This window comes from Aotus nancymaae, unplaced genomic scaffold (genome assembly GCF_030222135.1).
Source record: "Aotus nancymaae isolate 86718 unplaced genomic scaffold, 86718_ANA_hifiasm-v0.15.2.pri h1tg000029l, whole genome shotgun sequence".
NCBI classification, from domain to species: domain Eukaryota; kingdom Metazoa; phylum Chordata; class Mammalia; order Primates; family Aotidae; genus Aotus; species Aotus nancymaae.
Window position 1 is genome coordinate 30,644,617 of NW_026988442.1, and position 25,208 is coordinate 30,669,824.

The window sequence follows — 25,208 nt, forward strand, 5'->3', positions numbered from 1 at the left end:
CCTCCTATTTCCTCTTTGTTTAAATGTTTTTCTTTTACTTTCAAATGGAAACGAGGCACAGGTCAGTAATTCCCTCACACTTCGCTCTTGAGAGGTTCCCCCTCACTTTTATTTCAGGCCCGAAGGCCCTTTTTTTCTGCCAAAGACCATGTTCAGGTCTGTGTTCACAGAGTCAGCAACCTAGGCTGGCCCAGAGCTGAACACGGCTCCATCCGGAATCCTAGGGCTGAGAACCCACGCGCCCTGAGGAACTGGCACTCGGCTCCCATAAACAAGGCCGTGGCCCTGTCATCAAACAGCATGGGAGAGGTTCTCACCTCCCGTGGCAGGGAGGTGACAGGCTGAGAAGCCACAGTTTGCCAAGAAGACCTTTCTGATGAAACAGCTAAATGAAGTTTGTCGTAAGAGGGAAAAGCTCAACTCTGACTTCTTAAGGATTACTGAATCCCGGGTAAAACTCTGGGCTCAAGCTCCGAAGTCCTCCATCCACAGAGAAAAGCCAGTACCAAGATGAGGGCCACACACACACTGTCCTGAACGTGACTCGAGTGGGTGTGTCCACCTCCTGCAAGTTGTCCGCACTTGAAAACGAGGCCAGCACAGCCCCTGGTGGACGTCCAGCCCCAACATGGGCACTGCACTACTGCAGTGACCTCCAGACCCAACCCAGATCTGCGGGGCCAGAATCCCAGCTAGACCCTAAGCCTCGTTTTGTTTTTTTAGATGGGTCCTCACTTGTTACCCAGGCTGGAGTGCAGTGGCGCCATCTCAGCTCACTGCAACCTTCGCCTCCCGTTCTCAAGCAATTCTCCCGCCGCAGCCTCCAGAGTGGCGGGGACAACAGGCATGTGCCACCATGCTCAGCTAATTTTTTTTTTGGAGAGATGGGGTTTTACCATGTTGCCCAAGCTGGTCTTGAACTCCTGGGCTCAAGTGATCTGCCTGCCTCAGCCTCCCAAAGTGCTGGGATTATAGACATGAGCCACCGCACCTGGCTGGAAACCCTCCTTTCTTGAAAAGACTTCACTGTGACCACATAGTCACCTCAAAGAAAATGCAGCTTCTCCATAATTTAAAAAGGTGAAGGGGACACAGTCCATCATAAATGACCAAGACAGCTTGTTGCTGTGTGAGTACAGATAGGTCATGTTTCCTCTCTGGGGAACTGTCTTATCCAGTTCTGAACCCGATTTTCTTTACTGACTGACAGAAGGCAAATAAATGCTACAGCACTCATTTTTAGCAATCATGGAGTTTGCCAGGACCAAGGAAAATTGACTCACTCCCTCTTATAAATTCGTGGAGTTTAATTTTGTCACTTTCTGTGTTTGAAGCCAACAGTAAACACCCACTGTGTGCATCCCCAGGTATAAGAGAGCTCACGCCCCCTGCACTGGCTTGGTCTGCACACCCCCGTGCCATCTGAAGGGGACTCTAATGCACGCCTCAATCATCCCTCCTCTGTCCCTGTGGGAAACCTGTGGATCAGAGTGGATTCCCATCTTTCCTAGAAGGAGGATGCTAAGGTAGGAAAGCAAGGCCAGCTTTACCATCAGGAGCATCTTTTCTTTTTTCTTTCTTATTTTTTTTGAGACAGAGTCTTGCTCTGTCACCAGGCTGGAGTGCAGTGGCGCAATCTCGACTCACCGCAACCTCCGACTCCCAGGTTCAAGCGATTCTCCTGCCTCAGCCTCCTGAGTCGCTGGGATTACAGGCAGGCACTACCACGCCCAGCTATTTTTTTGTATTTTAGTAGAGATGGGATTTCATCATGTTGGCCAGGATGGTCTCAAACTCCTGACCTCGTGATCCACCCGCCTTGGCCTCCCAAAGGAAGCATTGTTTTTCTGTTCAAAAGAGGCCTTGAGCAAACACTTGGACATGAAGGTCGGCAAGATCTGGGTTCATTTTTCTCAGCATTTCCAAAGCAGGTTCCAACCCCGCCCCCAGGGTCACCAACGAGATGCCCAGAGGAGCCAGGTGCGGAAGTGGTGTGTGAACTGGGCCTGGTGGTGCTGAGACCCCCTGGGGGAGGCAGATGTGGTCTAGAGGGAGTGCCGAGGTGCAGCTGTTCACAGCTTGCCATGCAGGAGGCCGGCCACTGTTGCCAGATCTTCTGATTGCTAGAAATCCAACTTGATATGAGAAATCTCCTGATCTGTAAATGTTGGTAACTAGTGTCAGCTGATGCTGCAAGCCTTGAGCGTGTCAAATGCCATCTGTGGACAGGCGCAGGCCTTGAGCAATCAGAAACAGGGGTCCCTCACCTCTGTATACTCCTGAGGCCTAGACCATTCTTCCTGTACGTCCTGCATCCAGCCCTCACCCCCCACTCTAATGTCACCTCCTCCAGGAAGCCACCCCAGATTCCCTGAGGCAAAGTGAGCCTTGTGACCCAGAGCCTCACAACCTTATCCTCCTTTTATAGTCCTTATCTCTCTATTTTAGGTTTTATCTCTATAAACAAAGAATCACTAACATTAACTGGACGCACACTGCTCGGCCTTCGGCTTACATATTTATGGTAACCTCTTTTTTGGGTACTATCATCACCCCACTTTACAGGCACAGAGAAGTTAAGTAACTTGCCCAGTGTCACAAAGCCAATAAGTGGCAGAACAGGATTCAAACCCAGGTGATCCGGCTCCATCTTTCCTGCTATTCTTTGTTCAACCAACCTCCTTGTGACCTCAATTATTTTTGTATCTGCCGCTCCCAGCAGACTGGGCACTCCCTGAAGGCAGAAATTGACCTCATTTCTCCCTCTGTCCAGGGCACACAGCTCACACTCAGTGTCTGGTGGCTGAATTCGCGCTGCTGCCTATCCTGACTGCTCGATAGCCCTGGAAGGCCCTAGGCAGGGCGGGGGTGGCGGCTAGAATCCACTCCGTTCACAGCAGCTCAATGGGGTTCTGCAGAGGGCTTCAAGCGATGCTGCAAAGCCCCCCCCGAGAAATGTCACTCCATCCTGCCCCTGAGAGGGGACAGGGCTTTGGCTATAAGCTGGGACTAGCACCCAGGTTCCTAACAAGTCCCAACAAGCTTCCCAAAGTCTACCTTCTAACCAAACCATACGCCCTCCAAGGCTCTGCCTCTGCCCAAGCCAAGGGCAGCAATGTGTCTGCCTCGTGACTTCCACAACTTCAGGTCCAAAGTCATGATGCACTTAAGCCAATCATTCTGCTCCCTTCCACAGGAAGAAAAAGAACAAATCCACCAAAAAATAAGTGCAAAAAGAAAATGCACATGAGAGCAAGTCCACATGGGTGTGTGGGAACTCACTCTGGAGGCACGGTCACAGGGCTGCTTTAGGGCCAGGGTATGAGCTTAAGATGATCCCATTTTTGCACAAGACTTTTCTGCATTTTTCACCCTGATATTACTTGCCTGAAACCCCTGGTCCAGCTCCAGACCACTCTTCTTCAATCCCTGCAAACAAGCCCACATTTGGGTCCTCATGGCTCAAGCCACGCCTCCCCTCATGATGGATATTCGCCTGAGTGCAGCCTCTGCAGCTGCCTTCCACCAAAGCAGATCCAACCCGTCCTTTGCTCACTGAGGAGTGAGGGGAACTGCTGGGAGGAGGGGCAGGATGGGCGAGGGAGGGGGTGATTCGGAACAGGAAGAAGATGGGGTGAGATCTGAGAGGCACGCTTTGGACACAATAAACAAGCCTGCTGCCTTGTTCAGAAAGGGACCCGGGACCCCCGATCCTATCAGAGCCCTAAAAGCATTAGTTCAAAGTTAAAGTTAGATACACGCAAAGCTGCAGCCCCCAGGGGCACTCGGGGCTCAAAAACAATAGTCTCTTTGACTCAGAAACCACAAGGGAACACCCACGGCATACTTCTTGATTAAAAAAGGAAAGTGAAAAATAAGCTTTTCTTTTTTCCCTTCTTAATCACCATCCAGCTAACGTGTGTCTCTTCCATCAAGTCACGACTTCTGCCGGTCTCAAGCGAGCCCAAGTCGTGCTGGCCACAGACAAGAGGGGCCGGGAAGCTTGGGCACGTCCTAGTGAACTGAACGGGTCCTTCTGAATGGTTGTCACTTCCTTCCTCGGCTTCCTTTAGCACAGGAAAGCCACCGAGGAGCCGCCTACGCCAGCCCATCCATCACCCGGACTCCCGGGGCACTTCCATCTGAGAGGCCAGGCACCTCGGGGCGACGAGGCAGCAGCAACGCCCTCTCAACCGCTGCTCTTGCAATAGATGAACTACCTACTGTGTGACAGGCACTGTGCTTGGGATAGGGGATGAAGCCGTGATGAAGGGATGAAGGATGGATGCGTGCCGGGAAGGCTGGATGAGTGGGTGGGTGAAAGGGCTTGAGAAAAGGAAGGATAGGAGGAGGAAGAGAAGAGGGAACATAGCAGGCTATGGAAAAAACGGAAAAAACAGAAGCCAGGAACAGCGGCTCACACCTGTAATCCCGGCACTTTGAGAGGCCAAGGTGTGCACATCACTTGAAACCAGGAGTTCGAGACCAGCCTGACCAACATGGCGAAACTCCTTACATCAACTAAAAATACAAGAATTTGGCCAGGCACTATGGCTCACACCTGTAATCCCAGCACTTTGGGAGGCCAAGGCGGGCGGATCACAAGGTCAAGAGATCAAGACCATCCTGGTCAACATGGTAAAACCCCATCTCTACTAAAAATACAAAAATTAGCTGGGTAGGGTGGTGCACACCTGTAGTCCCAGCTACTCGGGAGGCTGAGGCAGGAGAATCGCTTGAATCCAGGAGACAGAGGTTGCAGTGAGCCAAGATCACGCCACTGCACTCCAGCCTGGTAACAGAGCGAGACTTCGTCTCAAAAAAAAATTACAAAAATTAGCTGGGCATAGTAGCACGCACCTGTAGCCCCAGCTACTCAGGAGGCTGAGGCATGTGAATTGTTTGAACCCAGGGGGCGGAGGTTGCAGTTAGCCAAAATTGCGCCACTGCATTCCAGCCTAGGCAACAGAGAGAGGCTTCATCTCAAAACAAAGAAACATACAAAAACCCAGCAGAAAGACAGATGATGGCAGGGGAGAAAGGGATCTATTTTGACAGAAGAATCAGGGGAAGCCGATTTGAGGAGGTGACAACTGAGCTGACAGCTGAATGAAGCAAAGAAAGGAGCCATGTGGATAGCTGGGTGGGGTGAATGGCACGAGCAAAGGCCCTGAGGCAGGGGTCTGCCTGGAGTGTTTGAGAAATAGCATGGAGGCCGGTAGCAGGAGGGAATGGAGTGAGTGAGGAAGAGAGGCAGGCAGGGAGCGAGTGACACGGCCTGGTCCACGGTGAGGAGCGCAAGTCCACTCTGCGTCTATACTGAGGGAGGGGAGACACGGGAGGGCCGGGCATGGGAGCGGTGTGGACCGAAGCACACTCTGAACAGATCCTCTGGCAGCTGTGTGGGGAGTAGACCAGATGAAAGGCCAAGTGGAGGCAGGGAAACCAGTTAGGAGGCTGTCACCCAGACAAGGCATGACGACAGCTTGGCCCCAGGTGATGGGGGAAATGGTTGAGCAGCCCCGCCCCCGCCCACCTCCTGCACAGATGCACAGAACTGTGAGGAAGGCCAACAGGCCAACTGAGTGCCCAAGGATCACAAGCCAAAGAGAAGCGGATGAGAAGGAGAAAGAGATTCGAAATCTAAAATGCGGCTGGGTGCGGCGGCTCACGCCTATGATCCCAGCACTTTCGGAGGCTGAGGCGGGCAGATCACCTGAGGCCAGGAGTTTGAGACCAGCCTGGCTAACATGGTGAAAACCCATCTCTACCAAAAGTATAAAAATTAGCCAGGCGTGGTGGCAGGTGCCTGTGATCGCAGCTGTTTGGGAAGCTGAGGCAGGAGAATCACTTGAACCCGGGAGGCGGAAGTTGCAGTGAGCCAAGATCATGTCACTGCACTCCAGCCTGGGCAACAGAGCAAGATTCCTTCTCAAAAAAAAAGGAAAGAAATCTAAAACACTTCTGCTTCCTACCTGCATAAACTTTACCTTGGGCAAGTTTTGTCTTTGGGGCTGGGTTTTTTCACTCCTAAGATAGTAGGATCCAATTCACGGGGTTACAATGGGTAGTGCAAGTCTCCACTTAATGTCTGGCCTACTGCACGTGCTCAGTAAGTAACGCTTCTCTCACCTTTGCCTTTAACGATCTGAGTCATGGCTCTGCCAATTTAGTTGCTGCATTTTCTTCATATTAATCATTCATATCATCTCTCTCAACCTCTATTTGGCCACTTAAAAACTGATCTTGACAGTACCTACCCTCAAGTACTCAGTATGAGATTAAATGAGACAAGTTTAGTTTAGCAAAAGCTCTGACACACAGGAATCCCTCAGTAAAATGATACCCGAAGCTCTCTGGAAAATGGTAGCTGAAACCCTCAGTAAAATAATATATGAATCAGACACACCAGTCATCCAACTAGATGATTTCTAAGTCTCCTTCTAGCTCAATCATCCCCAAACTCTTTTAAAAAAATTTTTTTAATCAAAAAAATAACAGTTTTACAGCTTCAAGTCCCTGAATGAATCAACCCTGGAGCTGCAAGTTAAGGCAACCCAAGTTGAAAAGAAGTTGGAACTCCCACCTCAAAGTGAACAAAACTAAACATAGGCACTTCTACTTGGGCGATACCTATTAATCTGAGTCATAGAATTAAGTAAGTTTAGAGGTAGGAGGGAACTGACAGAGCCCTACCCACTCGTTTTAGAGCAGAGGCTCCCACAGCTCAGAGAGGAGAAGTGTGTGGGCTGAGGTTGCACAGCAAGGCCCAGGCAGAGAAGGAAACCAACAAAGCTCTCACCCCTCCACCCCACCCCTCCCCACCCCCACCTCCACCCCACCCCCACCTCTACCCCCACCTCCACCCCAACCCCTCCCCACCCCCACCTCCACCCCACCCCTCCCCCCACCTCTACCCCACCCCTCCCCACCCCCACCTCCACCCCACCCCTACCCCCACCTCCACCCCACCCCCACCTCCACCCCATCCTCCCAGGCAGTCTGGTTGGTTAGAGGGAGAGAAGGAGGAAGCAACAAAAGCCCCCGTCCAAAAGGAAGGAAAAGGATGGAGCGGGAAGTGTTTTCAATGAGCAGAAACGCCTTTCACGCTGTCAGAGTTCAATACAAACACCCTAAGAGGCCAAGCAAGTAATATAAATGAGCTGGGCAACCAGTGCAAAGAGAGAAACCAAGTTCCCAACCTAAAGACACTCAAACACAGACGGGTTTTCTCTTTTAAACCATTATACCACCAAGGCCACTCACTGCTGGCTTGTCTGGCACTCTCATGCAGATCCACAGCAGACATCTCTTCCTCTATACCTTTGGCAGGTGTGTGTCAGAACACTGTCTTAATAAACCTGCAAGCTGGGGGGAAATTGGGGAGGGACAGCTGGGGGTGGTGAGTTGGGGAGGGATAACATGGGGAGAAATGCCAGATATAGGTGATGGGGAGGAAGGCGGCAAACCACACTGCCATGTGTGTACCTATGCAACCATCTCACATGTTCTTCACATGTACCCCAAAACCTAAAATGCAATTAAAAATAAATAAATAAACCTGCAAGTGTGAATGGCACGCTCATGATATGCAGGGCTGTTGTGCAGTGCACAGCCTGTGCAACTGTATCCAGTGACACACGGAAGATTTTCTCTGGTTTGCGAGTTGAGGACCTCTATCTACATTCAATGATCTTACAAAAGGCTCTGAAATGCCACAGAGAAGCTCACATGGAAACCAAAAACCTCATTCCCCGTCAACACTTAACTCCTGAATCAGATTCAGCAGGCTCTGATCTCTCTACTGATGGTCAGGATGAACACCAAACAAGCTTCTGCCTCAGGGCCTTAGTACTGGCTGCTCCCTCTCCTACCACACTTTCTCCCAAGATAGCAACACAGCTGATTCCCTCACTATGCTCAAAATTCCATTCAAATGCACTCCTTCAGGAAGTTCTTCTCTAGATAGCACCCTCACCACTGCCCAGTCAGTTTCCATCCCCCATTCCTGCCTTTTCTTAAAGCTTTCTTACTACCTGATAGATTGTGGAATTACTGATTTGTTGCATGTATGCCTCCACCAGAAGCCCGCCTCCGTGAGAGGAGGGGAATGTGTTCTGTTCATTATTCTATCTCCACCTCCAGTCAGCAAGCTTTTTCTGTAAAGGACAAGGTAGGAAACATTTTAGGCTCTGCAGGCCATGCAGTCTCTGTTGCAAGTACTGACCTCTGCTGCAGTGGTACAAAAGCAACCAGAGACAATATGCAAGTATGTAGGTGTGGCTGTGTACCAATAAAACTTTATTTAGAAAAGCAGATGGTGGGCCAGATTTGGCTGCCATAGTTCGATGACTCTTGTTCTAGAGTAATGTGTCTCAAACTTGAACATGCACACAGATTAACCTGTGGATCTTGTAAAATGTAGATTCTGACTCAGCAAGCTGCAGCAGGGCTTGAGATTCTGCACTCTTCACGAGCTCCCAGGGGATGTCCAGGCCACCGATCCCTGGAACAAACTGAGCAAGGGGCCCCTAGCACAATGCCTGGCATGCAGTAGAAGCCCAATCAATGTTTGTTGAATAAATACAAGATAAGAGGAAAACCACTCATAATCCCACTCAGCACTTTCGTGGCTGCATTTTGGCCATGGCGCCATACCCTTGCTAAACTACCTACTGCTCAGATTTGATCTTTACTCTGTTTTGATTTTTTGAGACAGGATCTCACCTGTTGCCCAGGCTGGAGTGTGGTAGCACAATCATAGCTCACTGCGGCCTCCATCTCCTGGTTCAAGCAGTCCTTCTACTGGAGCCTCCCAAGTAGCCGAGACTATAGGCATGTTCCACCACACCCAGCTAATTTTTCATTTTTTGTTTTTTTGGTAGAGACAAGGGTCTCATTATGTTGCCCAAGCTTGTCTCAAACTCCTGGCCTCAAGTGATCTTCCTGCCTCAGCCTCCCAAAATATTGGGATTACAGGCATGAGCCACCATGTCTGGCCCTACTGAATCATTTTCTGATGGACAGAGGAAGGTGAGACGGACAGATGCATGACAAGGCTAGTGTGTGCTGACGGTTTATATTTTATGTCACTAAGCCAGGGTTCAAGCAAAGGCAAGGTTTAATCAACATTCACCTGATGCAGTTTCCAAAAACTATTCCTAGAACAGCATTTACAGTTTCATAGTAAATGTCACATAGAAAGATGGGATTCACTTAGCAGAAACCTAAGTTTCATGGGAATGACCTGCTTGGTTAAATAAATGACACGCAGAAGATCAATTCAGCTTTGCTTCTTATTCAGAAAAATGAAAATGCAATGACTTTCTAAGTTCAACAGTAAGAATGGCCTCGATCATTTATTAGGAATTTAAAATGTACTGGGCAGTCTGTCAAGTCCTTCATACATTATAATTGTGACAATGGCAGCAACAAAGGCCATGTACACAACCTCAAGCACAAACACAGGCTACCTCCGGAAGGATGTTCCGAGAACCAGTGGCGCTGGGGCTCAGGAAGACGAGGCAGCCACCGGGGAAGAGGGAAGGCCAGGCCCTGTGCACAGTTTGTATTAATACCTTTCCAATTCTGCACACTGTGAATGCATTTCCTCCCCCAAAGTCAATTTATGAAAGGAACTTGAGCAGTTTGCACTTAGTCCTGTGCTAAGTGGTGTTTTACACACATTCTCATTTACTCCTGTAAAAATCCTAAAAATGGCCAGGCACAGTGGCTCACGCCTATAATCCCAGAACTCTGGGAGGCAGAGGTGGGCAGATCACAAGGTCAAGAGATCAAGACCATCCAGGCCAACATGGTGAAACCCCATCTCTACTAAAAAAATTTAAAAGTGCAAAGAATTCGTTGGATGTGGTGGCACGTGCCTGTGGTCCCAGCTGCTCATGAGGCTGAGGTGGGAGAGTTGCTTGAACCAAGGAGGCGAAGGAGGTAGTGAGCCAAGATGGTGCCACTGCACTCCAGTCTGGGCGACAGAGTGAGACTCTGTCAAAAAAAAAAAAAATCCTGAAAGATAAGTCACATTCTCTCCAATTTGTTTCTTGGGGAAACTGAGGCCCCAGAAGGTCAGATTGCTCACAGTCATGCCACTAGTATGGTGAGAACAACTCAGGCTGGAGGGCAAGGGCCATGTAGGTCCCACCACCATCTCAATGCACCACCATCTGCACTGGGAGCTCATCCTTCTGAAGGAGGCTAGCATCTCAGAGCCCAGGCACAGGACGCCGGGTTCCCCAGGTTCTACTCCCAGACACTTCTGGGCCTGGCTGCCCTGGCTCAGGCCACTCACATGAGGACATGCTTGGGGTGTCAACAGCAGCCCACAGCGAGGCTGCGCCTGCCCCACAAGCCAGCTATTGTTCTGCCTCTGCCCGGGAAGGGCCTTCAGGCTGCTGTAGCCAAACACAGCGGGAGGAGGCTGGGGTGGGTGGACACCAGTGGATGACATGACCCTGAACAACCTGACAAGGAAACAGTCTGACTTGATGCTTGACCAGTCTGGATTTATTTCCTGAATTTTTTAGACAGAGTCTTGCCCTATCACCCAGGCTGGATGGTGCTGTGGCACTGAGGTTTTGGTTCACTGCAGCCTCTGCCTCCTGGGTTCAGGCAATTCTCCTGTCTCAGTCTCCCAAGTAGCTGGGATTACAGACGTGTGCCACCACACCTGGCTAATTTTTGTATGTTTAGTAGAGACAGGGTTTCACCATGTTGGCCAGGCTGGTCTCGAACTCCTGGCCTCAAGTGATCCGCCAGCCTTGGCCTCCCAAAGCGCTGGGATTATAGACATGAGCCAATGCACCCGACCTATTTCCTGAATTTTTCAAAATGCCATAGCGACAATGAGAGCCCCCAGGAGCAACCTGAAAAATTATCTCAGGATGGTTAAAGATTTCCACTTCTTCACCACTAAAGAACTTATTCCTGGAACCAAACACCACCTGTTCCCTCAAAACTTGTTGAAATAAATAGACAAAAACAAAAACAAAACAAACAAAATGATTTCCATTTCTTCTCTGTGGCCTAAGCAGTTCAGAGTGTGGGCTGCGGAGCTGAAACACCTGGGTTCAGTTCGTGGTTCACCCAATTCCTGTGTGACCTTAGACAAGTTCTATAGCCTCTCTGTGTCTCCAGGCACTGCCTAGAAATATTAGGAGGATTACATCCATTTGTGCATGGAATGCACTTAAGCTTACTCAGTACATGCCATCTCCTTCCCTGGAGTCATCAAAATAACCTGATATAGACTCAGCTACGTGAGGGCGGCAGGAGCTGAGCGCTGTGAGCTCAAGCGTGCAGGCGCAGGGTAAAACAAGACTAAAGACATACAGCAAGCAATAACAGCAGTTTGCTCCAGGTGAAGAGTGCTGTCTAGTTTCTTTTTAATAATTTCCTGTACTTTTTTTTTTTTTTTTTTTTTTTTGAGACAGAGTCTCACTCTGTCACCCACGCTAGAATGCCGGTACGATCTCGGCTCACTGCAACCTCTGCCTCCCAAGTTCAAGCAACTCTCCTGCCTCAGCCTCCTGAGTAGCTGGGATTACAGGCACGCACCACCACGCCTGGCTAATTTTTGTATTTTTAGTAGAGATGGGTTTCACCGTGTTGGCCAGGATGGTCTTGAACTCCTGACCTCAAGCGATCTGCCCACCGCAGCCTCCCAAAGTGCTGGGATTACAGGTGTGAGCCACCGCGTCCTGCACTTTTACAACAATGAATACATATTAAAGACCTAAAAATAAAATAATTGAATAAAAATGTAGGGGCACAGACACATAAATACATATCGATGTACATACACACTGCATATATACGTCTATGTATATATGAACATATATGATTTATATGTGTGTTTGTATGTGTCTGTGTACATACACACATGCATATTAATGACATTTTTCGAACCTGTGCCGGTGTTCAGAATAGGCCCCTGCTAAGCTGTGGGCTTGAGGGCCACACAGTGCAGTGGAAATGGCTTGGCCAAGGTGCCCAACAGGATGCTTTCACGTTCGGCGCTCCCACATCCCAGCTGTTTGGCCTTTGACCTCAAGAGGGTCAGTTTCCCAGGCTGCAGGCCGGGGATGGCCACCACACCCATGTCACGGCATCGTTTGAGGACAAGAGCTGCGCACAGAGCACATAAGAAATGGTGAGAAAGCACGTCCTCCAGACCGTCTGCCCCTAACTCACACCCATGCCGGCTCAGAGGTCACAGCATGAAACTAAAGTCTCCACATGAGAACAACTGCTCCTTTTTAAAATCCTAACACCATGGTTCAGAGGACAAATTAATAAGAAAAATAATGAGGACATCTTGAGCTCTCATCGCAGGTGGGCTCTGTTTCAGCACGTCACCAGTGTCAACCTGTATAACCTGGTGTTGCAAAGACCCTGGAGTCAGGCATCCATCTCGTCCTCCTGAAGAGCAATGCAACCTTGAAAAAGCCACTCGGCTTCTCTGAGCCTCAGTTTCCTCAGCTGTAAATGGGGTTGATGGCAGCACCACTATTTCTCTGAGCTGGCACGAAGGAGAAGCTCGGCCAGGGTCAGCCTGCTCCTCCCTGGTGATGAGGTGCTGGTTGGGGAAGTTGCTTGATGCCTCTGAGCCTTGGTTTTTCTAATCACAGAGCAGAGGCTGCATACCTGCCCGAGCCATTCCACATGATGTGCTTGTCAGATAGTAAGTGCTCAACAGGCAGGCATGACTATTTCGAGAGTCAGGCTATAGTCTTCTAGGAGGTTCAGAATGAATGGCTTTGACACTGGCAATGTCTCCCAGGATCTGGAGGAAACAGAGCCCCATGAGAAGCCATCACCGCCCCCCCATCACCCCGCATGGTCCAGTTCATGACTTATTGTCAATGGAGCTGGCATCTTCCGAGGCCATTAGGAGTCTCATTCATGGGACCAAATTAGAAAATGCTCAATGTTCAATAAAGAGGTCTTGGTCCCCACACCCACTAAACCCACAGGGCACCCGGAAGGGCGACAGGTCCAGCTGGGGACACCGGCGCTCCTGAGAACATCAGCCTCGGCCTGCAGACGGGCTGCAGCAAGATGGCTCGGGGCCTGTGAAGTGGTCCCAGGTGTGTCACGGTCCCCTCTTGTGGCATGTTGTAGCTGACAGGTGCTTAGAAACCCACCTAGAGCAGAGGCCTCGTTTCCCATATAACCAGAGAAAATCAGCTTCACCTAAGGTCCCTCAGCGGAGAGGGCAGAGGCAAGGGCAGAACCTGAACACCTGACCCTGGGCCCGAGACTCAGGTCACACGACCAGCTGGGCACTGCGCTGAGCTGCCGCAGAGGACCCTTTCTAAAGCCTGTCCATCTCATCTCACATCCAGCGCTGGCTGCAGCGCTCCACAGGTGCCTGGTCTCAGCCCATGTGCTCGTTGTACCTCACGCCTGGGGCCTGACGCTTCTGCCAACAGGCTGATGAATGAGCGAACGGGTGAGTGAAAGATAAGAACCCAGAAGTCAAAAGCCAAGGCCAGGCCTTCACTGCTGCCTGGCTGCCTGACTTCGGGTGCACGAGTTTCACTCTCCTGTACCTCTTATCCCTCATCTGATGGGAATCACAGCAGCCCCAACTCACCATGTGGTAGCAAGAATGAACTAAGATCATGTCTGTAACACACAACGTGTCAATAACAACTCTCAGAGGCGCCCTCCCTACCGTAGCCTGGACTCAGACATGTTTAATTCAACCAGAAAAAGCTGGAACAGGCACGGGAACCTAAGGCTAGTAGAGCTCAGAAGTGACCTATATATAGATGGCCTTCTCTCTCAACAGAACGGATTAAACGCCTTCTCTGTGCTGAAGATCACACTGGGCACTTCCGTTTCGCATCCTAACCATGCTCAACAAACACGAAATACACAGCCTGACACGCGCGTCTTCATCACTTTACACCTGAGGAAACTACCGCCTGGTGAGTCTCCCGGAGTCCCAAAGCTGCCAGACCCCAGAGCCGCCTCACCCCGAACGACCCACTTCGTCCACTTCCAAGAGGCAGCACCGGCCAGTGGTCAAGAATGTGGCTGCGGCTGCAGACGTCCTGAGACCCCAGGCGAGCTGCTGACCCGGGCTGTGTCCCAGTTTCCTCGCCTGTAAAATGAGCGAGGTAATCCTACCACCTACAGTCCACGGTATCACCGCAAAGACTAACTAGGTCACTGTAAGGAAAGCACACAGTGGAGGGGGCTCTGGCCGTCACACCACACTGCCCGGCATGCAGGACGGCCCCAGCATTTACGTGCGACACAAAGTTTCTTCTAAATTGTTCCTATTGCTTGCCAGAAATATTGCAAGTTTCAGACTTAATCTCCCTTTTGGGAACAGCTGTTTCTCCAAGATTCTGGAAGCTTCCTGTTTTCCGCCTATGTGTAGGGACAACACTTCACTGAGGCTCATTCACGACAATTTGTCTTCTACCGTGGATTGAAAGCCCCTCTCAGTCAACCTACGTGTCTTCAGTTAAAAGACGGGTTAGCGTGCGGACCCATCTCGCCAAGCCACCCCTCTGCCTGTGCCAGCCCCGACCCTGGCGCACCTTCCCCGCCCCCACCTCTCACCTTGGAGACCAGCATGCGAGTCTCAGTCCTTTCACAAGGCCATCCCTGGCCACTGCAGGCGTCCCCCAGCCATGACGGGGCAGGGGGCAGCGCCGTAACTGGCCCACGGATGCACCTGGTTTGGACTGTCGTCTTTTTCACATTTTAATGAAATCACCAGTGTTATCACCAAGAGACTGGCATAGACAAGGCGGGGTAATGAGGACACCTCCTCGAAAGGCAGCCTCAGGACCCGCACATCACACACCCCACTCTGCTACTCCCTCTACCAACTCCGCCTACATCTTGAAGTGAAAAGGCTACATCAAGTCACCTCTAAAACATGCCTTCCCTCAGAAAATGGCAGAAGTCTCCTCCGGGAAGAACAGGGTCCCCAGAGACCCAGGCCTTCCCCAAGGCTACAGCCCCAGACAGACAGATGCCACCCCTCCTGCGGCCAGTCTCAAAACAACCCAGTTAGCCTGACTTTCAAAACATGCTCCCAATCCCACCCCTTCTCCTGCCCGCAACATCCCCACCCTGCTCCAGCGCCATCCCCTCTGGCCTGGACCTCCGCAGCAGCTTCTCCCTGCCCTCTCCCCTGCCTGTTCTCCTCTACTCAGCAGCTAGAGGGCTCCTGCTGACACTTGGGTCAAGCCAGGCCCTCCCAGCTCCTGCCCTACTCAGAGTCAAAGTCCTCTAACTGAACACGTGCGAGGCCCACGATCCGCCCTCTCCATCCTTCCCCTTCCCCTGCTCTTCCCACACCGGCCTCGTCTCTGTTCAAGATGTCACCCAGCTCAGCCCTGCTGTCCCCTCAGCGTGAAGAGTACCTTTCCCCAGTTCCCTGGAGCTTCCACTTCCACACCTCCTTTGTCCAAATGTGGCCTTCCCAGGGAGATCTGTCCAACCACTCCCAATTCTCCTTGCCCTGGTGGTTTTCCCCACAGAACTTATCACCTCCCACCATATGATTTAATTTCCTATTTATAAGCTATATGGCTCTCTGCCCCTAGCCAGCACATCAGCTCCATGGGACCAGGGATTTCTGCCTATGTGGGTCAATGTCATATTCACAGTGCCAAGCACACAGTAGGTGCTTAGTAAGTATTTTTAATAAATGAGCAAATGAACCCCAGTGATCTCAGAACACTCTCCTCCAATTTTTTGGAAGCCTGAGTGACCTGGTCACCACCTCTTTCCCGTCCCCTCCCCAGGAGGTCCGATGGAACCTTCGATAGACACCAACACAGCAGCTATGATCAAGACAAATTAGCATCAGCAAGAACTGCTTCCGTCTCACCTCCCCAAACACAAAATTTTATTAGACAAATGGAAGCCAGCACACCCAGCCAACTGCTGAAGGGGCACTGCTTACTGTTAGGAGAGCAGCTTTCACCTGGCAAGGAAAAAGTCCCATCTGGTTTCCTTCTTCCTTCCATATAGATCATTTCAAGTAAGTACGTCGTAGTTAGCATAAAAGCCAAAATCCGACAGAATGAGCATCCACGTCCCATAATCCATTTTATGAGATTTTGAAAGCCTGGAGACTTTACTGGCTCCTCCAGCCCAGAAGGCAGTAGTCTGGACAGGTGGGCTGCGGGCCCTCACTCACCGCCCTACGAAGCTCATTACTGTTACCCGGAATGAAACGGCGATCGGGTTTCCGCATCTGCAAGGAATTCTCCTAGCAGAGCTACCCATGTTTTTTCCACATGTCTGAACATCTGCTTGAAAGAACCAAGAGGCCTCTTTGGAGGTGCGTGCTACTCTTCCCCGTTCTCATATTTTGCTTGTTCCCTAAAACGACAGCTCCCTAAACGATAGCTTTCTGATTATTCCTTCCATTAAACATGCATCCCAGAGAGTGATAAGAATAACGTTTTTCTGAAGGCCGCAGCCCAAGGATGGATAAGGAATATAACAAAGTGTTCCCTCCAGGGAATTTCTGTGCAGAATATGGTTAAAAGGTTTGGAAGCTGCCAGGAAAGGATTAAATGACAATGGCGTTATACAGGCCACTCTCAACTGGGATATTATTAGATCCCATAAGCTGAGGAGCTATGAAACACTCAAAGCCCAACCTTGCAAAACTGCTCTGAATGGAAGTTTTGTCCACCAGAGCACCACTGCATCATGTCCTGAAACGGAGCGAGGAATGGTGGCAGGGCTCCATCAAAGGGCGCGTGGCCCTTCTGAGATGAATCGGGGGGTTCCCCTTCTCATGTGATACCTGCAGACCAAAGTCAGGCTGGTTCCTCTGAAAGAACCCTAGACTTGTTCTATTTCAATAAGATCTAGAAGTTTATTTGTTTGTTTTTTTAGAGACATGGTCTCACTCTGTCACCCAGGCTAGAGTGCAGTGGTGTGATCACAGCTGACTGCAGCCCTGAACTCCTGGACTCAAGTGATCCTCTTGCCTCAGCCTCCCAAGTAGCTGGGATTACAGGTATGAGCTCCCACATCCACCTGAGATTTAAAGCTTTGGAAGGGAACTATCTGGATCTGGCTGCTAACAGAGTTCCTTCCCTAACTGGACAATCCTTACATATCATATAAATATAACCTCTCCCTTATCTCCCTTCCTATTTGATAAACCTTGAAGTAGCACCATTTTTATTTACTCCAGATGATGTGAACTTAAGCATATTCACCTTGAGCCAAATTCAACCCAGAGTTTGATTTAGTGGCCAAAACTTAAAAATTAGAAATTTTAGCCCAGCACAGTGGCTCACACCTGTAATCCCAACAATTTGGGAGGCCGAGGCAGGAGGATCATGAGGTCAAGAGATCGAGACCATCCTGGCCAACATGGTGAAACCCCATCCCTACCGAAAATACTAAAATTAGCTGGGCGTGGTGGCATGCACCTGTAGTCCCAGCTACTCAGGAGACTGAGGCAGGAGAATCTCCTGAACTCAGGAGGTGGAGGTTACAGTGAGCTGAGATCCTGCCTCTGCACTCCAGCCTGGTGACAGAGCAAGACTCTGTTTCAAGAAAAAAAAAATCAGAAATTTCACATAAAAATTCCAACTCCTAGCTCTTGGGGGAAAAAAAAAAAAACTATAAAACCTGGCAACATTCCACCCACGTTCCCACGTCACAACCTACAGGGACTGAACAGCACCTGCCTCCTTGAGGCAAGACTCACATGCTGCTCTGCCCCGTTCCCCACCACTCCCTGTTGCCCCTGACATTTGGCCAGTTCAGTCACGTCCTTTCATTGCCTGGTCCTCCTGGGCTTGTCTGTTTGTGATCCAGTTTATACAGTCTCTTCCTTGCTTCTCTCCTACGTCAACTGCTTCTGGAGAGAGGCACGTTGTTCTTGAGGGTGTGGACGGTCAGTCCTGGCAAGTGAGTACATGCTGAGCCGTCTGCGATGGAGCGTGCGGTCCTGAGGCACCCCGAGAGCAAGTTCAGGACTCTGCAGCTGAGCTCCAAGCTCATATATCCGACTTCCTATTGGACATCTTTGCTGGGGTGTCTAGGAAGCCCTTTGTACCTTCTATGCCCCAAACTGAACTTGCAATCTTCCCCCAAGAAAACACTTTCTTTCCTAAGTCCTTCTCCGCCACCCATCCAACTGAACCATCCACTCAGTTCTCCTTTACCTCCCATATGCCTAAGTCCTGAAGATCACACAACTGTCCGCATCCTCCGCTCCGACTGCCACCTCTGGTCCTCACCACTTTGATCTCTCCCCGGCACTGCCACAGGCTGACAATCTCATCTCCCTGCTTCCTCAATAATTTCTTCTAAACTAGTCCCCAGGGTGAAGCCTGAGTGGTCTTTGAAATGTTGAATCAGAATCAAGCTCCTCCCCTACTCAAAACCTATCACTTCCTCCCCTTGCCCTGGAATAAGTAAAACTTCAGCTCCTCACCTTGGCTTTCAAGCCCTGCCAGCCATCACCCTGCAAGCTAAACTTGAATGACACTGGGCCTCCTTCAGCCCCAGACACACAGAGTCCTTGCCTACCTCCGGGCCTTTGCATGTGCTGTACTCTGTGTGTAGAACACTCTCCCACCACCAAGAGAGACAGCGCACAGGAGGAGGAGGACATCATTTGTCTCTTTGCTGTTTCTGTGACCTGTTCCAGGTCCCAGATGATAATTCACCTCCTCAACATGACCCTCCCTCTAAAGTACATCTTCCAGTACCATCTCTCAACACGGTTTGTTCTGTTGAAGCAGTTACTCCCAAGCAGGACAAGCTTCTAATGGAATGCAATGGACAAGCTTCTAATCAGCCATTGCGTCCCACCCGGAGTTCAGGCATCAGCCTACAGACCCACTCCAAGTGGCCGCCATGTGGCCTCTCAGGCCTCCCTGATCAACCCAAACCATCCTAGTCCACTTTCACCTCTCACAGCCCCTGAGCTCCCCCAGGGCATGAGCTATGCTGATCTCACCAGCACTGTATCACCCGCACCCAGCAGTGTGCCCGGCACGCGGCAGGTCCCCAACAAGACACTCCCCATACAAATGAGTCGTGAGATCTGAAACGCATTTAAGGTTTTGGAACAAACTTCCTCCCAAGACCAAGTGCCATTCAAAAAAAGCAATGAAGAGAACAGCTGAGCATGGCATATGTTTAAGATTTTTAATCATATATTTAAGGATAAAAAAATGAAATTGTCTTGTACTCATTTTCTTTTTATATAAAGAGGAGCTTAAAACCACTCAGTGTGAAAAAAAGAATGAAGTTCTATAGTGTGGCAAATAAAAGAGAGAAGGGTGGGGACTGAGAGGGGAAAGGAGGCTGTGGTTCAGAAACAGAAACAGATACAGAGATAAAGAGTGAGAGATCAACAGAGAAGCTGGCGGGAGCATTCTTCTGTACTCCAGGAGGAGGCTACGCTGCTCTCCTGGGTACGAAAGGGCGGTGCTCCAGATCCAGAAGGAGTTTTCACACTCCCTTGAAGGTTAAGGGCAGCAATCCTCTTAAAGTCCACTCTTTTCTTCATTTTTCAGAGAAGTTTTTATTTTTTAAAACTGACTTCCCATGCTAAAAATCGGGAACCAGCATGACTTATTTTGAAAAAACGTAATCTATTCAAATGACTTTTTTAAAAGACTCCAAGTTTTGTCTTTTAAGGAGACTTGGCTGTAAGTTTCAAAGTCATATATTGGATTTTCAAAGTTACGGGCACTTGGGCCAGTTGTGGTGGCTCACACTGTAATCCCAACACTTTGGGAGGATGAGGCAGTAGGATCACTTGAGCCCAGGAGTTCAAGACCAGCCTAAGCAACATAAGGATCCCAAAAAAGGAAAAAATTAGCTGGGCATGGTAGCACACACCTGTAGTCCCAGCTACTCAGGAGGCTGAGGTGGGAGGATCACTTGAGCTCAGACATTCAAGGCAGCAGTGAGCAATGATCATGTCACTGTACTCTAGCCTGGGTGGCAAAGCGAGATCCTATCTCTAAAAATAAATAAACAAACAACCAAAGTCACAGGCGGGAAGAGGGAAGGGTCCTTGGGAGCTATCAGAGGGAGAGGCATAAACTTCAGGGACAGCCTAGCAGGTGTCCCTGGACTGTACACTCAGCCTATTCCCTTCCTCTGGAAATTTCTAGGTCCCAGCCCCTGATGAATGGGTGAGCTGAGCCTCACTCCTCATGAAGCCCAACCTCCCAGGTCACAGCCAACCGGACCAATGAGCAGCACCAAGCCAGGGCCAATCAGCATCTCCCCAAGAATCAGGACTTAGGCTCCAGTGAGGTGGAGACACAGCTCATACTGGAACAGCATGTAAAACTAGGGGGAAGGGAGTGGTCCACAGGAGGCATGGGCATTTTCCCATCAGGCTTTCTCTGCCTGATGAAGAAATGAGAAGTGACAAGTGAGAAGGAGGAAAAGCTGGTCTGCAAAGAGACGTGGATGACCAGCTCTTCTGTGCTGCAAGTAGAGCTTGTCAGATCCAAATCCCAGCTCACCATTTAATAGCCATGACCTTGAACAAGTCCTTGACTGTTCCTTTACCTGTTACCTGCATCATAAGGCTCTTTTGAGGATTAAATAAGTTAACACATATACAGCACTTGGAACAGGGTCTCACATGTAGCAAATGCTTTCTAAGTGTTTATTATTACTATCATTTTGCCAAAATGTAAGCTCATGATGGTGAGAATTTCCAGCTGTTTTGTTCATATCATAACCCAGAATCTAGCACCATGCCTGGTGTATAGTAGGTGCTCAATACCCAGCTTTTGAGTGCTCAGTGAATGAAGATACCACACAGCTAGAAATGGATACAGATTCTCTCTCCTTAAGACTTAAGATTGTTCGGCCAATTCATTTAACGAGCAAATTCATCCTCCAAGTATTTGTTGAATGCCTGCTACGTTTATAGTGGCAAACTGCTCTTGGTGCTGATATACAATGAAGAATAAGAAGGAAGTTGTGGTCTCTTTTAAACAAAGCTCATGGTCTAGGAGAGAAAAAGACATTGACAAAATAATTATGCCAATGGTAGAATTACAAGCAGTGGCAGGTGCATGAAGGAAAGGTGCACGGAGCTCTGGACACGTAAAACAGAGCAGCTGGCCAGGCGCAGTGGCTCATGCCTGTAATCCCAGCACTTTGAGAGGCTGAGGCGGGTGGATCGTAAGGTCCGGAGTTCAAGACCAGCTTGGCCAACATGGCGAAACCCTGTCTCTACTGAAAATACAAAAATTAGCCAGGCGTGGTGACGCACACCTGTAATCCCAACTATTCAGGAGGCCGAGGCAAGGGGAATCACTTGAACCCAGGAGGCAGAGGTTGCAGTGAACCAATATCATGCCACTGCATTCCAGCCTGGGTGACAGAGTGAGACTCTGTCTTAATTTTTAAAAAATTACATAAGGCAATTGCTCTCAGGATTGGATGGCAGGAAGCAGAAGGCCGCAGTCCCCAAAGGTGAGGAAGTACACAGGTTAGCCTATCTTCACTTCAGCTCTCTGCCTAGGGACAGCTCCCTGCCACGTGCAGAGAGTAGCACCTAAGCTGAGTACGGTGGTCCCACTGAGCTGAGGATTTCCTAAAATAAATCCTGGATGTCTGGCACCACTCAGAGTGCCGGGCTGTGGAAGCTGCTAGAATCGGTGGCATTAGAGAGGAGGAAGCTGCTGGGGGAGACCTCAAGTCTTTGGCCAAGAGCTGGGCTGTGTAAGCACAGGGAGAGATGGTGCAAGCTTTATCAGAGAGGGGCTGCTATGGGGTAGAGAGAACAGAGAGACTAAGAGTGAAGTGGAGCTGGCATATGGGAATTCCAGCCCACCAGATTCAAGAGATTCAAGAGACCTCCCCACCAAGCATCCAAAAAGGCCATGCCTTCAAAACAAGTAGATGCCTCAGACGAAGAGCTACTAATGGGGCCTAAAACCAACCCTCAAATAAAACGCAGAGAAGAGAGTTTAAAAACTAAGCCCCATCAAGTTAGATACACCTTGAGCTTTCCACAGATCCACCCTGACAAAGTGCAAAATAAAGCTCAGAATGTCTATCACATCCAGCATATATCATCACCATGTCAGAGTGCAGTCGACAACTACCAGACAGGCAACGAAACAGGAAACTGGGACTCATGGTCAAGAAACAAAAAACTCAATAGAAACAGATTCCAAGATGTCCGTGATATCCAATTTAAAAAAGCAATTGTCAAGACTTATACGTTCTTAATATTATCACAGATGTCCTTAATCAGCGGTACACACCCAAAAGGCCTATGATATTTGGGGGAGTTGAGGTTTTTCATTTGTTGTTTTGTTTGTTTACCTGGGCCTTACTCATGCTATGTAGTTTCTAATTAAGTAGTTTCAGATTGCCCAACAATCTGAATTTTTAAGAACCACCCTAGAGGTTCTGATGTACACCATAGATTAACAACCAGGTTTTTACTATATTAATAGAATACTTCCACTTTAAGGCAAATATCAAAAAATTCAAGTTATATTAATTTAAATATATTAAAGGTTCTGGTTAATTGACCTGGTTAGTGGGCACCAATCAGTTGTTCCTGGTTAACCAGATTATGTAATTAAAAATATTTCAACTCCAATTATTTTGGGGATAAATAAGCATGCTTTCTTACTTATTTTGAAAAAAAAAAAAATCTGAGATTAAATCAAAAGCCACAGACACACAAAAAAAGATACTGATTAATAAAAAAACAAACGGAAATGCTCATGGCAAAACATAAAATTAAAAGATCAGAGTACAATCTACATGTTCGCTATAGAATTAAGTATAAAAATATATGGTAAGAGGCTGCCATGTTTGTGAATAAAAAAAAGAAAGGCAGTATATCAAAATACTAACGTAGCTTTTTAAGGTAGTTTGATAATGTATAGTTTTAATTTTCTTACTTTTCTGTATTTTACAAGATTTAGTATTTTTTCTTAATGAACTCTTCATATGAAACTTAAAATGATGGCTTTAGAAACCTGTCAGTCAACACACAAACCTCTACAAAACTCTAGAAGTTTCTCCATCAGAAAGAAAAAGGAAGAAGCATCCAGGCACATGAATATCATTTCTATCCTTATCCAGCTCAGAAGACTTTCTCCTCTGGCTTATGAGTTGCTGGCTTAGCTTCTGATGCTAATTTAATCTCAGATTTCTCATTCCTCAAAGGAGTAAGAGGCTGAGACACATACCTCATCTTAACAAACAACAAATAGTGGGTCAAGCAGAAGTGAATCACTTAGTAACAAACACCACATACAAAAGGAAGAGCATTCAAGTCCATACCTGAACCACAGGGTGGCCCCCAGTTGGAGCTTTGACAGCCCCTCGGCTGCCTTCTGTCTCATAGTGGGCCCGGTGATGTGGCTTGGGCTGCACCTCAATCCGCAGCTCATAAGAGCCTGACTGACTGGAGAGCGGCCACTCAAGCGGAGGGAGGGATGCAGTCACTGGGATGCTGAAGAAGAAAATAAAATCAGCTCTGTGTGCAATGAAGCAGAATCAGTTAACTTGTCCAATAATTGTAAATGGCCCCTTTTTCTGAAAATCATGGATATGGTCATGTGTCGCTTAACAACGAGGATACGTTCTGAGAAATGCACCATTATGTGAACATCAGAATGCACTTACATGAACCAAGACGGCACAGCCTACCACATACCTACACTATATGGTATAGTGGTTCCTAGGCTACAAACCTATACAGCATGTGACTGTACTGAATACTGTAGGCAATGGTAACACAATGGGAAGTATTTGTATATCTAAACATATCTAAACAGAAAAGTTACCATAAAAATACAGTATTAAGGCTGGGCATGGTGGCTCATACCTGTAATCCTAGCACTTTGCAAGGCCAACATGGGTGGATCACTTAAGCCCAAGAATTTGAGGACAGCCTGGGCAACACGGAGAGACTCTGTCTCTACTAAAAATACAAAAAAGCCAGCCAAGCATGGTGGCTCATGCCCATAGTCCCAGCTAACTGGAACACTGAGGTAGGAAGGTCCTCTGAGCCCAGGAAGTCAAGGTTGCAGTGAGCTGTGATTGCACCACTGCACTCTACTTTGGGGACCAGAGTGACACTCTGTCTCAAAAACAAAACCCACAAAGCTGGGTGCAGTGGCTCATGCCTTTAATTCCAACACTATGGGAGGCTGAGGTGGGCAGATCACTTGAGGCCAGGAGTTCAAGACCAGCCAGGCCAACATGGTGAAACCCTGTCTCTACTAAAAATATGAAAAATTAGCTGGGCATGGTGGCACATTCCTGTAATCCAGCTACTCAGGAGGCTGAGGCACAAGAGTCACTTGAACCTAGAAGGTAGAGGTTGCAGCCAGCCGAGATCACACCACTGCACTTTTGCCTGGGCCACAGAGAGACTCTGTCTCAAAAAGACAAAAACAAAACAGCATTATAATCTTATGGGACTGCCCCATATATGGGGCCCATCACTAATGAAAATGTGGTCATGGGGGGTATGATTGTATGTGAACAAAATGCTGAGGCAGCACATATTTCTCAGACGTGACAGGAAGAGCTATTCGCAGGGTCGATATCTTCCACCTTGATGAAGACAGTGTGAGCAACTTCTCAACTAATGAAGTTTATGTTAGTTCTAGCATGTTTCTAACTGCTGTAACTTCTTTTCCCCTGGGAATTTTGAAAACCGTCACTATGGATTTCTGTCACTATGCATGGATTTATGTCACCATGTCCTGATTTTTCACATATGGCAGAAATCGTTCATCAGAGTATTCTTTCCCGCTTAGCTCAGGGGTTCTAGGAGCTGACACTAACAACTGGGCTTGGTTAAGCACTTGCAGTAAAGCCAATTTCTGTCTTCTCTATCACAGCAGTACCAAAGGGAGCACAAGAGATAGCCCCTCCATAAACTTCATCCATGCCAGAGTTCAATTTCAACATTTCATCCAACTTACAATCATATCTTCACTATGCAAGCAAATCTCCTCCCCTTCTTTCCAACCAGACCACCTCCTGAAATCCCTCTTAGCCTGGAGTCTTAGGGTATCCAAAGGACCTTTATTTTACCTTCGTTACAGTGCCAAGATGCCTTCAAGCTTCTGCCTGCAACCAACAAGCTTCACGTGTCAAACACGTTTACCCACATCATGTATACAAGTGAAAAGGTTTTAAAGGTTTACAAACTAAGACTCATTAAAAAA

At 48.7% G+C, this 25,208-nt stretch overlaps 1 protein-coding gene across 6 annotated transcripts in view; it reads right to left on the bottom strand.

The window, feature by feature from the left end:
- The window catches only part of NFATC2 (nuclear factor of activated T cells 2), a 158,717-nt gene that overhangs the window by 111,713 nt on the left and 21,796 nt on the right, over window positions 1-25,208 (bottom strand). For all 6 annotated transcript variants that reach the window (XM_012467464.3, XM_012467466.3, XM_012467461.3 and 3 more), the window contains exon 3: window positions 23,308-23,479. In XM_012467464.3, coding sequence (XP_012322887.1) covers window positions 23,308-23,479 — 172 coding nt within the window. The remainder of the gene's footprint in view (window positions 1-23,307; window positions 23,480-25,208) is intronic.